The sequence below is a fragment of the Leptonychotes weddellii genome, chromosome 11, assembly GCF_054177405.1.
Source record: "Leptonychotes weddellii isolate Sample4059 chromosome 11, ASM5417740v2, whole genome shotgun sequence".
Lineage (NCBI taxonomy): Eukaryota > Metazoa > Chordata > Mammalia > Carnivora > Phocidae > Leptonychotes > Leptonychotes weddellii.
The window spans coordinates 76562325-76579992 of NC_138379.1; the positions used below are offsets into that span (position 1 = coordinate 76562325).

Below are 17668 nucleotides of genomic sequence, written 5' to 3' on the forward strand. Positions count from 1 at the left end.
GCCCTCTTCTGGGTTTGCTCCAGTTTGTCACAATTCCTCTTCAACTTTATCTTGGCTTCTTACTAAGTGCAGAGCAATGAACAAGTCAGTACACGAACCTGTCCACTTCAAAGTTTCCAACAGACTTAGCAAACGTACTCAGGTCTGAAGTATCCACTTTCCAATTTTTCAAGTTGCTATCATAGACAACTGAGCTCTAGATGGGATAAAAGGGCAGTCTTTTGAATCCCATACGCCTGTTCAAGCTGACGCTTATCCCTGAAAAGGACTTTTGTGAACAGGAGGTCTTAGATCCTCCTGGTTGCATGGTTAAAACTCAAGCTCTCTCATGTTTAGCAGTACGATCTCCCTTCCTTTCAGTTACTGTCAGTTTGCCTCCAATTGCCATTCTGAACTTGGCAAAAAAGGAGCCTACTCTCCCTTTGCTCCTAATTTCCCAACCACTGCCCTAGTGAAAATGTAAGAGGAACTGACTCTGCTTTTGTGGACATCTTATTTGAGATGGTTGTCAGATTTTTACTGCAGATATGCCTGGCCTTTCAATTTCAGGCCTGGTCTTTCAATTACACCAATAAAACTTTGCAGACTCCTCATTTCCGACTTTGCGCATTTTTCTATAGCGAGGCACAGTGCTGGATAAGAATCATGTGCCTTCATCCACGTTAACAACTCACCCTTCTAAAGTAAGACCAGCTTAGCTGGTACAAACACAAATTTCAGGCAGCTAAGATGTGGGCCCGTAAAGAACAAAGCCAGTTGTAAAAACTTTACACTCACCTTAAGGTAATGGCTGCTGAAATACTGAGGTCTTCTTGAAACCACCCCACAGCAACATGGCCAAATGACCAAAGGGGTCACAGAGGAATACTGGAACAACATCTTATTTTAACTATGTCTTTTGCAATTTCTTGTGCACAAGCTGCTAACAACACCCACTTCCAAGATGCCCACTATGCTAAAACCTGTACTTTGAACTTGCTTGTAGGTCTCCCAGCAAGGATTTTTATATCCTTATCATCTTGTAAATAAGGGTTTCTGTTAACCAAATGTCTAATCTCTTCCCTAATGCAAATGTTCAACACACTGAAACCTGAAAGGACCTCTCTCCCTTCACGAATACACAGGAGACATACATAGGGACTTTAAAACAATTCCCAATTCTATCATAAGATGTAAACATGGTTATAATCCCATAATCCACACTTCCTCACGGAACACTTTTCAGGACTAATCTCTCAAAACTACAACCAAATTGTCTGAGGCAAAGTCGGGGTTCCACTTAACCCTTTTAACATTTCCCAAGGTGATGATTTTTGAAAATTCAACCACTACACGCTTGTCGGAAACCAGCTCACATTTAATTGTGACATTTTAAAATTGGACAAGTGTTTTGACATCTGCCCCCCTCCCCCATATTTAGTCTCTTTAAAATGACAGGAAAACACCAACCAATCACAGGCTTAATGGGTTTAATAAGTGTACCCCTTCAGTTCCTATTTGCAGCACCCAATATTCCTTTGAAATACCAGACAGACCCAGCAGCGGCCAGCAGTACACTTCAGACCTTCCGAGTTCCAAGTTCAGGGTCTCTGAGCATTCGGTGTTGCAGTGGCACTTGTCCAGAACTGGTACCTCCCTTTACCTGGAGAACTTCAAAGGTACCAGTGAAAAAGCTTCTTCCCCTTCAAGGGGAAGAAAGAAAATCACTCCCCCAAACCCAGCAGATCTGGCTGTGAGGTCTTTCCTCCTGTCCCATCTCTTCAGACTTGTTTTTTTGCAGTGGAGCCAGAGAGACCCGAATCTAACCTGAGTTACAAGAAACACTAGACAGTGATGGCTATGAAGGGAGTGGCTGGGAGCAAGTGAGATACTCCTTTCTCTCCCACATCCAATACATGTGCTTCACAGAAAAACAACACAAATTAACAGGTCCACAAAACACAACAGCTAGAATTACAAAATCCATTCATCCGAGGGTGGTGGAAGGCAGGACGGGGAGCTGGGAGGGTCAATGGCACAGGGACAAAAACAGTATTCCAATCAGTCCAGGCACGGGGGCTGGCAAGTGCTAGAAAAGAGCTACAGAAAAACCTGTGGTCCATTCAGACTCACCGGTGTTAAAAATCCACACACTGGTGTCAGGAAGATTCTGCCTTAAGCGCACCAGAGACAAAAGTCCCAATTCCTCAGACTGGAATAGGCAGAGGGCCCTTGGCAGAGCGGGTCCTGCGTTCCCTGGCAGAGGAGGGTACGAGGAAAAGAGCTTCTACAGCCTGCTTCCAAACCCACCCATCTCCTCTGGATGGCAGGCGACTCAGTGGCCTGCAGCAGCCTTCAGTTTGGCAGGAGACGGATGCGGTGAAGGGAATTTCTCTGCAGACGTCGAGCTACTCAGTGCGGACTGCAGGTAGACCGTCTTGTGGAAAAGTCTGTTGCTTAAGAAAACCACCAAGGAGAAGAGGCGCAGCTGGAAAAGGCTGGAAGGCAAGAGACCCGACTTGTTAGATCCCCAGTTCATCAAACTTAATGTTTTAATTACTTGACAACTTACCTGACTACATTAAACTTAAAATGACATAGGGGAAAACAAGACAACTGAAATTTGATCAAGGAAGTACTATACAGATTTTAGACACACGGGTTAACAGGCAGCAACTAAAGAAGGCGCTGGGTCCAGCTGCTGTCATGAGTGCAATGGAATCACCGTTTGAAGTATAAAGGCTCAGAGGAAATAAAGTTACATTTCAGATTAATTCTGATTAGAGAAGTACTTTTCTGTAGCTGTTTATAAACCTCCAGCTATGTTTGAAGATATACTATATGTGCTTCATGTTCAAGAGTTTCAAGGGAAAGCCAATTACACCAGAGACTGCCATTACACTAAGCACTGCAGGGTAGTAAGAGTAAGCAAACACCTGAAACAGATCTGAAATTTCTAATACATGTATCCTCACTGACTCAACCAAAATTGATCAAAGATTAAACTTTTTTTAAAATGGTAAAACTTGGGGCGCCTGTGTGGCTCAGTCGTTAAGCGTCTGCCTTCGGCTCAGGTCGTGATCCCAGGGTCCTGGGATCGAGCCCCACATCGGGCTCCCTGCTCAGCGGGAAGCCTGCTTCTCCCTCTCCCACTCCCCCTGCTTGTGTTCCCTCTCTCGCTGTGTCTCTGTCAAATAAATAAATTTAAAAATATATATATATTAAAAAATAAATGGTAAAACTTTAGGATTGCTATTATTATTGCTAAAGATTCACTTCATTTTGTTTTTTAAATTTGTTTTTAGGGAGAGAACATGCACGCACAAACGAACGAGTGCTCGAGTGGTGAGGGAAGGTCAGAGAAAAAGGGAGAGAGAATTTCAAGTGGGCTCCACGCTCAGCACGGAGCCCAACATGGGGCCTGATCTCACGACCCTGAGATCATGACCTGAACCGAAATCAAAAGTCAGACACTGACCCGGCTGCACTACCCAGGCCCCCTGCTAAAGATTCATTTTAAAATATTTTGTTTTGGGGCACCCGGGTGGCATAGTCAGTTTAGCGTCTGCCTTTGGTTCAGGTCATGATCTCAGGGTCGTGGGATTGAGCCCAGAGGAACCTGCTCAGCAGTGAGTCTGCTTCTCCCTCTCCCTCTGCTGCCCGGCCCCCTCATACTCTCGCTGAAATAAATAAAATATTAAAAAATACTTTGTTTTACTATCACTATCAATAAACTCATGTAAGCCAGATCACATGACCCACTATAAAAAGTTGACCATTCTTACAAAAATGGGTTTCACTACAGGTGTCTAAAGTGCCTTATATTCAGTGACTTAAATTTTAAGAATATGTATAACAGCATGATTTTCTGAAACATATGTGCATATGTGCCTGGGGAAAATTGGGGGATATATTCCAAAAGTGTTCTCCTCTCATCATAGTGTATATTAACGCTTTCCTACACTGTAAGAGATTATTTTTTTAAAAAGAGTCTCATTCCTATAATTGTGACCTTATAGTCCCGATCCTTTATACAGAGACACAGCTTACTACACTTTAGCTAATACCGGCTAGTACTTACTATGCTTTGCCAGGGGTCTTTGCTTCATTGGCGCTGATAATAAATAGAGGGAAGAGGATGGAGAAGAGGCAGCCACTGTAAACAGAAGAGAAACAGACACCTTCATGACAACCATGACTCTGGAGAAGAGATTAGAAGCCCAGAGTTCCCTTGCCTCCAGAGCTAACATCATGGCTTGATGAAACCTTAATCTATCAAACACATCTTCAAAAAAAACTTTTTTTGTTTTCCTAAGCACTAGCTACAGTAAACACTGCTCTGGGAGGCAATATAAAAGAATATGGCATTTAGCATCATGCAGACTAGATTTTAATGCTGACAAATGTCTGTCAAAGAGAAAAAATCTACAGGCCTCCTGATGGCCTATAAATAAGTGCCTACCATAACACCAGGCATACAGAAGATGCTCCCTACACTGAGTATTTTTACTAGTCCCCATCAAGTCCCTCTGGCCAAATTACCTGATAATGTATGAGGACTGCATTGCTGTGAGGAAAGCCAAGGGCAAGCCAAATCCAAAGTAGTAAGGCCAATTCCTTTCTATGTTTGACAACCGCTGGTGCATTTCAATTCCTAAAACAAGACAGCCAATACAATTAATAATTAGATTGCTTACTTCCTTTTAGTCAAATGACTACATACGGTAGACAAATTATTTGAGGTTTGAGTTTTTAGGTACACATCTGTCATTTGGAACAGTTAAAGCATATAAATTGGAATTGTCCAAATAATGATATAAGGCTTCTGTGTGAAGTTTTTCAATTCAATAATCACAATTTCAAAGCTGCTAGGAATTATGAATTACAACATCAGCATCCTTTGTCATGATTAGTCTCGAACAAAGTAAGGTATCAAATAAAAAGGCAGCCATTCTCTAGAAACCAAGTAACCTCTTCCAACCATAGACAACCGGACAAATATGCCAAGGTCTTTAAAACATCCCCCAAAGAATATGAAAGCACGGACATCAAATTGATTTCTCGAATTCAAGAAAATGCGTGCTCCTTTATGCCACTGTATGGCTCAGTCAGAACTGCATCACATTAAGCACCATGAAGGTAATGTTACATGGCCACATCCCCCGGCATCAAAGTTACGGATTAAACCCCCTAAACCAAGTGTAAATTCCCTCTTGCCAAAGAGGCTGCTTCCTTCCAAAGATGGTTTACCAAGGGCCTAAGTATTGAACAGTTCTCGAGAAGTCCGTTTAGCAGCACTTCCAAACTGGACCTCCTACTTCTGAGTTTCTTTAGATGGACTCACCTTTATTGAACCAACGATATTCAAAGCAGTACAGTGAGTAGAGAAGGGACATATGCAGAAGACTAACCAGCTGACCAACAAGGTGGATGGGAAAGAGACTCACGAACATCCCCTAAAGAACAAATATGGGAAATCGGAATCCCAAAGCTTCAAGACCGAACACTCTTCGCCCGCCACTATGAGTCATCCCCCTCTGCCTGTGTAATACAGCCTCATAGATGCTCCTCACGTTTCTCGACAGCAGGAGAGTGGAGAATGCCCATGGGCAGGGAAGAGGAGGTCAATTCATGTTGCTTATTATTTTACAATTTTTAAATTTTCTAGTTGTTTCTGTGAAAAAATGATTTAAAAATCATTACCTCCCATAAAGCTTATCTGCCCCAGTTTAAATGCAATACTCTGTCTTTGTGAAGCTCCTTTTAACGAACCTTTTTTCAAAACTTGCCCATGTACCCAGAAGGCCAGTCTCACCTGGATGAGGAAAAGAGCCTGCAGCAAAAGGTTGAAGAGCATATCAGCAATTATTTTGCTGACACTAGGGAATGGGTGAGGCTTCCTCCCTGATACCTCAAATGCCAGGTCAGCTATGTCCTGTAACAGAGAAAGTAGCTCACCAAAACATGAGTAAGATGGCTTCACCACCCACCCCCAAAGCTAAGGTCGCTGGTCTACCATTAAATCTGCCAGGTGAGAAAAGCTCCTGGACATCTGGCCAAGGGAGGCTTTTGTGGCCTGAGACAATAATTCCATTTTACAAGCGCACAAAGATCACCCACTGGCTGCATGAGCAAGAAAGGTTAAGGCTATGAAATCATTCCCTGCATGGCCACCAACCACCAGGCTAAAACCTGCCACCCATCAACCCACCACCCATCAACCATTACGCTGCAGGACCCAGACTCCATTCTGCCATGGACCTACTTGAAACCAAATGGCATTTACAACTTTGCTAAGCACAAACAGAGGGAGCACCCAAAGAGCACTGAAAATGGATGTAAGGAAGAATTCCAGCCACGACCAAACATCTCCATGTAGTGATGGATCACCTAAAAAAAAGGGGGGGAAAGAGTTGTCAGTTTAAAGACCAAACATGGAACTCCTAGGTGGTCACTCATCCCCCCACCCCCCACCTATGTTTCCTGCCAGCGCATCACCATACGGATTTCAGACAGCTGTCCTCTTCGGACACACACCCACCTCTAGTCACAGCTCTCATTCAGAGGAGCCATCTGTGCTGCTTACCTGGTGGTGACTGAGAGGTCCCTAACAGCACACGCTATGCAGGAAACTACCCGAGTTTCAATCCCAGTTCTGTCACTTACTAATGGTTTAACCTCAGTAACCAATTTCTATTTCCTCAACCATAAAAAAGCTATCTGTAACAGTACCCACTCAAAGGGTGGTTGAGAGGCTTGAGCTAAGAACGTCTAAAGCTCCTGGTACGCAGTAGTGTTCCATGAAGTGAGGGAGACAGGGAAATACCTCCCACCCCCATCCCAGGCAGGTGGCACACAGCAATGCATATACTTACCAATAATTTGGGCTGTCACCGACTGTAGTACAGGAATAAACACTCGATAAAACAAGAGGAGACTTAACTAAGGGAAAGAAGTAATAAACATTAACAGCTCTTCTTTAAAACAAGAGTTCCAAGTTTCAGTGTCATTATTTTCCAGATAGAGGTGACTTTTCAAGGAAGCCTGAAGAGACACCAAAACTGAGAGCTATTTCTATCTCCCAATACTCCCCTAAGGTACAAACCTGACATTGCCTGTGAAAACAGTGAGACTCCTGGGGACATAGATGAACGTTTCAAATATTGTTCAGACCAAAACACAGATACATACTAAATATGTAGTAATACTTTATTAAACATCTGGAAACATCTGTGAAATGTTTAGATCAAGACAACTTGAGTTATATTGAATTCCAAGTCAAAAAAAAAAAAAATATTTAACTACCTGTTCTTCAAAGTACTTAAACTTCCCTTAAGTCTGTGTTGGCTCTTGATGAACTCTAGGTAACTTTTTCTGGTATGGGTTTTAATAGTAATCAATTCTAATAGATTGATAAGACCAGATGAGAGGATAACCTTGCCCCTGTCCTTCTGCCCTTCCCTTATGATCCCCCATAGTGGCTCTTAGCCAAAATGTCCAATGTCAAGAGGAACTCTTTTAACATTAAAACTGGTGAAATAGTCATTTTTTTTTTAAATAAAAGTGTAGAGGCGCCTGGGTGGCTCAGCTGGTTAAGCATCTGACTCCTGATTTTGGCTCAGGTCATGATCTCAGGGTCATGGGATCGAGACCCACATTGGGCTCTGTGCTGGGCACGGAGCCTGCTTGAGATTCTCTCCCTTTCCCTCTGCCTCCCTGTTTGTGTTCTCTCTCAAAAAATAAAATAAAAAATAAATAAAAATAAAAGTGTATATTTAGGGCTATCCCTGACATTTACATACAAGTGTTCTTTGTGTGGGAATAAAATCACCACTGGTGCACAGACTCCTCAGTTATGGTCTTGAGCATGTATCACCACGTGAAAACTACTTGTCTCAGTTTCAAGGCAAGAGTCAAGAACTATTAACATAGCAACAACCTGAAGATAAGGCACCTGGCATTTGAGGAAAAAGAACTTACCCAGAATACTCCACCATTCCAAGCGCAGCACTGGAAAATTCTACTAACGATACGTGGCTCACTGGAAAAGACCACATGTATTTAGCTCATAAGATATACAGGCTATTTCCAGATCATCATTCAGTCACTCCCCACCTTAGACCTTTTGTTGTTACTGTTATTTTTCTAGCACCTATTATTCTCCCAATGTTCTCCTAGTGTCAATGAGAAAAATCTAAAAATATTTCTAGAGGGCGCCTGGGTGGCTCAGTTGGTTAAGCGACTGCCTTCGGCTCAGGTCATGATCCTGGAGTCCCTGGATCGAGTCCCGCATCGGGCTCCCTGCTCGGCAGGGAGCTTGCTTCTCCCTCTGACCCTCCCCCCTCTCATGTGCTCTCTCTCTCTCATTCTCTGTCTCAAATAAATAAATAAAAATCTTTAAAAAAATAAATAAATAAAAATATTTCTAGAGAATCAGTTTTTCTTCGTGTGTGTGTGTGGTTCTCGATTCACCATTCTGTCTTTTAAAACACCATGACATTCTCAGCAAGCATGATTGCTAGACCCTAGTTTAATTCAATGTGGGGCGGGGGGGTGGGGGGAGGGGAAGAGTCACCTGTAATATTTTTTGGAAAAAAATGCAAAAATGCAAAAAGCAAACAAGGGGGTACTGAAATTCCAAGTGACTATATAGGGTCTTAATTCTATACTAAGGACCAGTCACTTCCTGAAGTCCCTCCCCCTCAGACATTTCCTGACATCAGCCCCGCTCCTTACCTCTCTTGCTTCCTTTCTATACTTTGGGCTCTCCTTTGTGCCAGCACACTGCTTGCCCTTCTTCGACGCTGCTCCTCTCTCTTTTGCTGAATCCGAGCATCTAGCTTTGAGATGGTACAAATTCCCCAGATGGAGTCTTTGATTCCCTATAGACAAGGGTATTATTTTAAAGTATTTTAAAGTATTAAAGAGGAAGGATTATGGATCACAGAAGACTTCCCTAAGTTACATAAAGTGAAGTTAACAGTGGAAACCACTGAACTTATTTTGCCACATGGCTTAAGGGAGCCTTGACAGCTTGATATAATTCAAAATTTACAGCAGTTCTAAGAACAGAACTTCTAAATATCCTTTCTCCAGATTTACCAATAATAAATGTGCTAAATTAACTTATTATTTACATGTATATATACACATTTTTTCCCGTATTAGAATGCGTATCCCTTTTTTTTTTTTTAATTTGACAGAGAAAAAGAGATCACAAGCAGGAGAAGTGGCAGAGGGAGAAGGAGAAACAGGCTCCTGGCTGAGCAGGGAGCCTGATGCAGGCTTGATCCCAGGGTCCTCAGTAGTGAGTATAGTATAGTATAAATCACTACTAAACTCCAGGGATACAAGGACAAATTAAACACTGGTCTCTAGAAAGGACCAGAGGCTGGACCACAGTTAGGGAAGGACAAAGAAATCAATACTGTAAGATATCCAGTAAGAGCTGGAGGATGAGAGCATGCCACATAAGACAGAAACAACATGGTAGTATAGCTAGAGGAAAGAATGTCCTTAAGGAGTGTATGAAGGGGGAGAGGGTTGTTAAGTCTATAAAGACAGTGACAGAGGCACTTGCCCACCATACTGAAAGAGCTCCAATAGCGGAAAAGTTAGTGCTACAAACCCCAGAATAGCCTATCACCCAGTTCCAAAAACTTCATTCATCCATCCATCCACCCACATGTTAAGCATCCTCAGTGAGCTAGACATTGGTCACATGAAAACGCTCAAGAAACGGGTAGCCTACCAGGACAAGTATACAACCAAAAAACAACAAAAATAGTTTAAAATATGTGCCACAACAGATTTATGTCCAAAATGGATTGGTAGCACCGGGATATTTAACCTCACAAAGAATAGGTGGAAAAAAAACATTCTGGAAGCAAAGGCCAATCTGGACTAAAAAATGGCATTTTTACCTATTATTAGCTACTAACAAATTTTGGAGATAACTGCCAGGATACAGAAAAATGGGAATGGGCCAAGTGGTTATGTACTAACCACTGACAGCATAAATTGGCACAGTGTGCACCTGATCTTTTTATCTGCAAGTAGAGGTTTATCTTGCTTTTAACTTCTAAATCTTCCACAAACTGTTTAAATATTTAAGGTAGTGAAGTTCAAAGGGCTGAGGGCCTTGTATGTGCTAAGACGATGACAGGATTCCCACCCCTGAATGCTTACAGTCTAACTGGGTCAGACAAACATTAACAGTGCATTGTAGAACTGATCTAGAGTTGAAATTTTATAGCACAAGAATGGCAAGATGAGGTAAAGTTATTAAAAGTAGATCTCAGGGCGCCTGGGTGGCTTACAATTGGTTAAGTGTCTGCCTTTGGCTCAGGTCATAATCCCAGGGTCCTGGGATCAAGCCCCTAGAGCCTCCATATCAGGCTCCCTGCTCAGTGGGGAGTCTGGTTCTCCCTCTACTCCTCCCCCTGCTCATGCTCCCTTTCCCTCTCTCAAATAAATAAATAAAAATCTTAAAAAAAAAAAAAAAAAGATCTCATTGCATGAAGTCTCTTTGACCCTTCTAAGATACTCCTTCAATTCTCCCTCTTTTACTCAAAGGTAATAAACTTTTAAGCATTCCCACTGAGGAAGGAGCCCCCTGCTCCCAAGGATATAGCTACAGGGGCTACAACCAGGGCATTAAGCCTCAGACACACACTATAATGGAATTTTCTGCTATTGGTTAATTTGGGTTACTAAGTCCTAAACAGATCTTTACGGGACATTTTCCTAGAGCATCGTCATCTGCACCATGCAGAATGGGGAGAAAGTAGGTTCTGTAATATAAATAAGAATAAAGTAGTTCAAGTAATAGTATTCTATCAATGTTCATTGTTTAATTTTGGCCAGCAGACCATGGTTGCATAGAATAACTTGATGCTGGTGAAGGATATAGGGCAACTCTTTGTACTATTTTGCAACTTTTCTGTAAGTCCAAAATTATTCCAAAATAGAAACTTTTTTGAAAAAAAGGCTCTGGAGTCAAACTAACCAAGGTTCCAATACTAGAGACACTCACTAGACAGCTTTCCCAAGCTTCTGGAAGATGCAAGATAATACTTAATCTCCCGAGTAGTGTGGATGAGAATGAAAACCTATAGGTGAGGGACCCAACAAATATAACAAAAATTGCCCTCCCAAAAAACCTAAAGGATTTCCTAGTCAGTTCCTGCAGCAAAAAGATCAAGAGATGACACAACGATGTACTCACCCTGGCAAGGTCCTGGAGAAAGGTCTTGACACTGTCAGCCATCTCTTCACCACCCGAACTACCAACTACACAGAGGAGGAAGCAGCGTCTCAAAATCTTTCATCATGAAGGACCTAGAAACAGATGGAGCATAATGGGGCAACAAATAGGTATCTTACAGGTAAGTTATTTCACGTACATTTCTACGTAAGGACTTTTCCACATACTTGCATCTCTACCAGGAGTGTAGCAGATTCGGGCACTCCCATAGATAGGAACACAGGGAACTAATGAAGGTATACCTGTAACTGCGGAAACCTGAAAGCAATACAATTTTTAAGTCACTTCCCACCCTTCCTTCCACTTTTACATGGGGGTAAATGTGCTCTCAGTCCAGGAGTCTCCTCTCTGGGCCTTGATGTCCAAACCATCCCTCCTACACATCCCAAATACTTGCGTATTTGGAAATGAGTGATAATTACATTTCAGTATCCTCCTAAGCGGTAGTTATACTTGATGTAGAACCTCAAACGCTTGAATGAAAATACAAGAGCAAGAGGAAGGTTCTGGCAAAAATGACTAAATATGCACTTCACACACAGGGTCCTTTGGCACACAAGTAAGCTTAAGGTACAATGTGAAATCGCCCACCTAGACGACCAAATAGGCCTCCCCATGTTTTCCAACTTTAAATATATACATATATACACACACAATTTTAATAAACATGCAAGAAACAGTGGAATATAAATTAGGTCAAAAAAGTTCCGTGTATAAATATTCCTCAAAACACTACAGCTTTCTCATTTTAGGTATTTCTCAGGTGAATGAGAAACCTCGCTTCAAAAATTATGACAGTTTCACAAGCACCTTGTATAAAACTCCCATTTCAAAACATAAGCACATTTTCCCTCACACATATAACCACTTCAAACTGTACCTTGACCCAACTGGACTACTGCCACCCAGAACCAGAAGAGCAGGGAATATTGCAGTAGGAAGGTACCTGGACAACTTGCACAACACCGTATATACCATCTGCTCCTGGGGTCAAATCCTATTACTTCAGATAAAGAAGTTTCTAGGGTTCAGAAACTTCTGTGAATACTCCACTTAAAAACAAAAACACCTCAGGGTGACAGGGTAACTCACTGTCAGGTGAACAGTAACTATTCAGTACACGATACCAGTTTCTGAAAACTATCACGGATTCATTCTTTTTTTTTTTTTTTAAAGATTTTATTTATTTATTCATGAGAGACAGAGAGAGAGAGAGAGAAGCAGAGGGAGAAGCAGGCTCCCAAGGAGCAGGGAGTCCGATGCGGGACTCGATCCTAGGACCCTGGGATCATGACCTGAGCCGAAGGCAGACGCTTAACCGTCTGAGCCACCCAGGCGCCCTCACGGATTCATTCTTAACCAGCTACTTCCTCCTCTGTAAATTAAGGATATTAAAATTCTTCACAGGTCTTCTTGAATAGGTGTAATAACAGAAAAACAGTAACTTCTATATAAACACAATCCCACTAAAGACTGAGCTAGCTTGGGAGTTTGAGGAAGCCAATCACTGAGTCTGGATTTCTCACAGGACACTGACAAAAAGCGTGAAGCACGGCAGTCCTAGTCCAGCAGAACAGCTGGGTTATCTGAACCGTGGCCATTAACACCTGGCTTCCGCACGTACAAGGGGCAGGTTACCTACTAACCAACAGCGGCCGTCGAAGGACAAGTCACTCAATTCTGTACTGAGACCCTAGCAGCCTTCCTTCACGGATACTTGATGAATTGCCCGGTTTAACAAAAAGCTGAGGCATGGAGAAAAATAGAACTTGCCACGATTTAAGACCACACAGGGGGAACTTTACAACTGAGTTGGAAGGAAATAAGATGCATCTGGTTCTCATCACTTTACAGATGCAGGAACTGGAGTCTCCGAAGTTAAATGCCTGCCCAAGATTACAGCAAATGAAAGGCTACTGCAAACTTCAAAAACGCTGGCATTCTAACCCTCAGTCGGGACTTCTTTTTACTCAAACTTTGCAATGAGTTTGTTTAACCCGAGCATCCCATGGGCAACTTCTCTTGAACCTAGAAATACAGGTGGCCTTTAGATGCCTAATAGTCATTAGAGCTTGTTAAGCATCCTCTGAGGCACAATCCTGTTCTTTCATTTCTAAGCCACCAAACCCAAGTCCGGAAAGGAGGAAGCTGTTCTAGCCCACACCAGGGGCAGAAAGGGTGAGCATCCTCGCTTCTCTCGAGGGCTCCACAGACGGCTTCAAGTCCACGGGTCAGCTCGGACCCGTCTCCGCCGTAGCTCCTTGCCAATTTCGACCGGAAACATAGTTTCCCCCCAGGAACCCAGCCGTGCACGAGCTGCGGAGCACGCTCACCTCCGGTCACACGCAGAGCTAAACATAGACGCGCCGCACCTCGGGCACCGTCTCGCGCGGCGCTGCGAGTCGGGCCAGAACCTTCCTGCTAGGGTTCCCCTCCCGAAGCCCCTGCCCGGAACCACGCACCCCCGCGCTCGGGCCCTCGCAGGGCCTCGCAGGGCCCCAGCCGCCGCGGCGCCAGTGGCCTGGCTCGGCCAGTCTGCACTTACCCGGCCGCTCCGCCGCCGCGGCTCCGGCCCACCCGGCCCCTCGTCCAACGCGGACCCACTCGGCTCCTATTGGACACTCCGCGCCCGGCCGCCAGGTCCCGCCCGGGCGCTCCCAGGGCCGGGGCCGCTGCGCCCGCACTGGGCATGCCCGGGCCGCACGGGGCCGCTGGGAAGTCGGGCGGGCGCCGAGCCGAGCGGAGCCGAACAGAGCCGCGCCGCGCAGCCCGGGGTGGAGGGGGCGGGGTCGCAGCGGCGGACGGGGCGGGGCCAGACGGGGCGGTGGAGCCTGGGAAATGCAGTCCGTGCGCCGACCCCGCCCGTCCCGCGCCGAGTCCGGGGACGCCCTGGAACGCCCAGCACGCTTCGCGGACCGCCTTCCTCATCCAGTCCTGCCGATCCCTCCTCCTGCTTTTTGCCCTTCCCGTTTACTCCTGCGGGGTTGCTTGTCCTTCTAAAACCCTACGAAACCTAACAGGAGAACATAATACAGAGGTCACCTTGCTTTATCTACTTGGAAATTTTCTGTAACCAAAGGGTACTATGCAACGATGGGCTTAAGTCAAGATCATTAAGAACAGGACACGGCGCCATGCAGTTCGGCTGCATTAGGTGTGCACTCTGCCGGCAAAATGATGGTTGAGATTAAAATTCTAAAAGTGAATAGAAGTAAAGCCTTTTCATCTCCATTCCCACCAATCCATTTTTACCCCAGGGATGGCAACTCCTTAGCATCCACATTAAGCCTCACCGAGAACTTTTTCTTTTTTTTTAAAGATTTTTATTTATTTGACAGAGAGAGACAGTGAGAGCAGGAACACAAGCAGGGGGAGTGGGAGAGGGAGAAGCAGGCTTCCCGCAGAGCAGGGAGCCCGACGTGGTGCTCGATCCCAGGGCCCTGGGATCATGACCCGAGCCGAAGGCAGACGCTTAACAACTGAGCCACCCAGGCGCCCCAGAACTTTTTCTTTTCTATTCCCAGCCTCTTATATCTCACCATTTCTTTTCTTTTAATATTTCCATTTACCTCTTGTGTTTAGAACTGCTAGTGCTAGGGCCACCTATAGGATCAGATTTTTACCACGGGAAGCTATTTAGTGCAACCTCCTATTTGTGGGACAGGAAGCCTGGGTGTCAAGTGATTCACTCAAGGTCATTGGCAGAGCAAATGCCCAGGCCTCCTGACTCTTCCAGTTAAGTGGGCTAGGAGTTGTTGCTGACCTCTTCTCCCTGGCTCAACATCCAGCCCCATGCCAAAATAAACCAGCCCCCTACCTTGAGCCTGCAGAAACCTTCCCTTCCCTTCAAGGAAGAGGATCAGTAGAAATGACCAAGATCAGAGAAGGGAATGAAGCATTCAGAATAGAAGCCCTGAAGCAAAGGGCCAACCTAGGATTTATATGTAAACTCCTGGAGAGGTTGGGGGGAGGAGGCTGAGATGGGACATTTTTTCTTACTTGTTTCAATAATCTCATTGTCACTGAAAACAGATCTAGGAATATTCACTCAAGTTTCCTTTTCTCATGAAATCTATTGATGAAGGATAGGTGGAAGAAAGGTGTGCAGGGACAAGTTGCCCCTGCCCTAAGAGGAAACCACCCTTAAAAGGATTTTGCATCCCCTGGTAGGAGCCCTCCACCCTTGCCCACGTGATAGATGACAAAAACCTAGTTGGATGACAGGCGTAGGGAGGGTTAATCAGATTAAAACAGCCCTCCAACAAGCCCATTAAAAACCCCTAGACTGGGGCGCCTGGGTGGCTCAGTCGTTAAGTCTGTCTTCGGCTCAGGTCATAATCCCAGGGTCCTTGGATCGAGCCCCGCATCGGGCTCCCTGCTTGGTGGGAAGCCTGCTTCTCCCTCTCCCACTCCCCCTGCTTGTGTTACTGCTCTCCCTCTCTCTCTCTCTGTTAAATAAATAAATAAAATCTAAAAAAACAAAACAAAACAAAAACCCCTAGACTTAAAAAGCTGATGGCAGCCCTCTCAGGTCCCCTCTCTCTTCCGGAGTTCTGTACTATCCCTTTACTATCAATGAACTTTGCTTTGCTGCCCACTACTTGGTCTGGGCGACCTCTTCATTCTTCAAAGTGGTGACCAAGGACCGCAGGCACCAAAGGAAAGGAAATCCTGCAAAACTATTGCTTTATTTACTCTAGCACTGAAGTCATTACAAAGAGGAGACATTCCTGTGCATTCCTTTTGCCCCCATTCAAGTAAAAATCTTAAACTGTTGATTACATAAAATAGCTTCTTTTTTCTTTTGGAATTTTATTTTGATTAAAGTAAGCAATCCATCCTCTGAGGCTTAGATATCGTGTTATAAAGAGATTTAAGTGGTTTAATGATAGACTGAATATTGTTAACTATTAGAATAGTAGCCATTCCTCCGAACTCTATCCTTTTTCAAAAGTGTGAACTTAGAAAAGAATTTAATACATATTAATCTCTAATTTGCTTGATGGAAGGAAATCTTACGAATCCCAACATGTATAATATGATCTAGAATTAAAAAACAGTAATAATTATACTTTGCACTTTTAAAGAGCTCTCACAAACAAAAGATTAGATGCAACCTATGAGACAAATAGGAGAGGGTATTATTTCCTAATTTTACAAATGAGGAAGCTGTATGGCAGCGCACTAAACTCGGACAACTTGACCTCCAGTCTAGCTGTGAGTCTTAGTTTCTGTATCTGTAACACAAGTTTGCTAAAATAAATGGTACCTAGGGGCGCCTGAGTGGCTCAGTCATTAAGCGTCTGCCTTCAACTCAGGTCATGATCCCAGTGTCCTGGGACTGAGCCCCGCATCGGTCTCTCTCCTTGGCGGGAAGCCTGCTTTTCCCTCTCCCACTCCCCCTGCTTGTGTTCCCTCTCTCGCTGTGTCTCTCTCTGTCAAATAAATAAATAAAATCTTAAAAAAATTAAAGAAAATAAATGGTATCTATGTAAATCTTTACATAGATATCTTTACATAGATATGGCATATTTACATAGATATTTACATAGGTAAGGTTAAAGTTCCTTCTAACTCTATGTGCCATGATTTAGTAAATTGGTGACAATATCAGATCTAGAGGCTAGATCTCCCAGTTACCAGTCTTGGAATCTTCCAGGAGAGAGAGATACTCTGATTTATTAAACATCAAACATGTACCAAGCCTTTCAAACTTACTATTTCACAACAACCACTTAAGTGAGGTAACTAATATAATTAAAAAACAAAAAAACAAAAAAAACCCAGCCCGGTTCATGGGATTCCCAGTGCCATGCCCTTTTCTTCACAATACCTGGCTTTGTGGATTACTGCAAGGCCTCCTAGTGAAACTTAAGCTGTGTATTATCATCACTAAAGTAGTGCTCCTCAAATTTTAATGTGAAAATGAATCACCTAGAGACCTTGCTAAATAGAGATTGTCATTCAGCTCATCTGACTTGCAGACTAGGAGTCTGCATTTCTAAGAAGCTTCCAGGTGATCATTATACACATTTATCAAGTGCCTGTTATCTACCTACGTATCTTGGCCAGGTGTTTGGAATATATCATGTTCTCAACATGCTTCTCTCCAGCTGGAAAACAGACGAGGCAATGCAATGTTATAAAAAAGTCTTGAGGGGCAATGCGGAATTAGCAAAAAGAAGAAAGGATGAGGAAGGAATTCTACACCGAGGAAGCAGCATATTTAGAGCACTGTAATTTGTTCATTAAGGCTGGAACTTAGAATGGGAGGAGAAATGGCAAGAGATAAACTCCCTATTTATCAAGTGGTTTCTGTTTGCCAGACTCTTTTCAAATAATAGGATTTAGTGATAAGCAAGACAGACAAGATGTCTGCATTAATGGGGTTGAGTAAATAGACAGGATGGCATAAAATAGAAT

General features: G+C 43.8%; 1 protein-coding gene across 3 annotated transcripts; it reads right to left on the reverse strand.

The window, feature by feature from the left end:
* Positions 1-1336: 1336 nt before the first annotated feature.
* EI24 (EI24 autophagy associated transmembrane protein) lies at positions 1337-14003 on the reverse strand. 3 transcript variants are annotated; one of them, XM_006731313.3, is made up of 11 exons: positions 13791-14001; positions 11207-11319; positions 8716-8861; positions 7960-8020; positions 6855-6921; positions 6245-6369; positions 5795-5914; positions 5324-5435; positions 4522-4633; positions 4061-4135; positions 1337-2477 (listed from the first exon to the last, which is right to left on the reverse strand). In XM_006731313.3, exons 2-11 carry the CDS (start codon positions 11246-11248, stop codon positions 2315-2317), a joined length of 1023 nt encoding a protein of 340 aa, XP_006731376.1. In that variant the 5' UTR covers positions 11249-11319; positions 13791-14001; the 3' UTR covers positions 1337-2314. The 3 variants fall into 3 exon arrangements, with proteins under 3 accessions (XP_006731376.1, XP_081655283.1, XP_081655284.1); XM_081799157.1 differs by lacking the exon at positions 4061-4135 and having other exon boundaries at positions 13791-14003; XM_081799158.1 differs by lacking the exons at positions 6245-6369; positions 6855-6921 and having other exon boundaries at positions 13791-14003.
* Positions 14004-17668: the final 3665 nt, after the last annotated feature.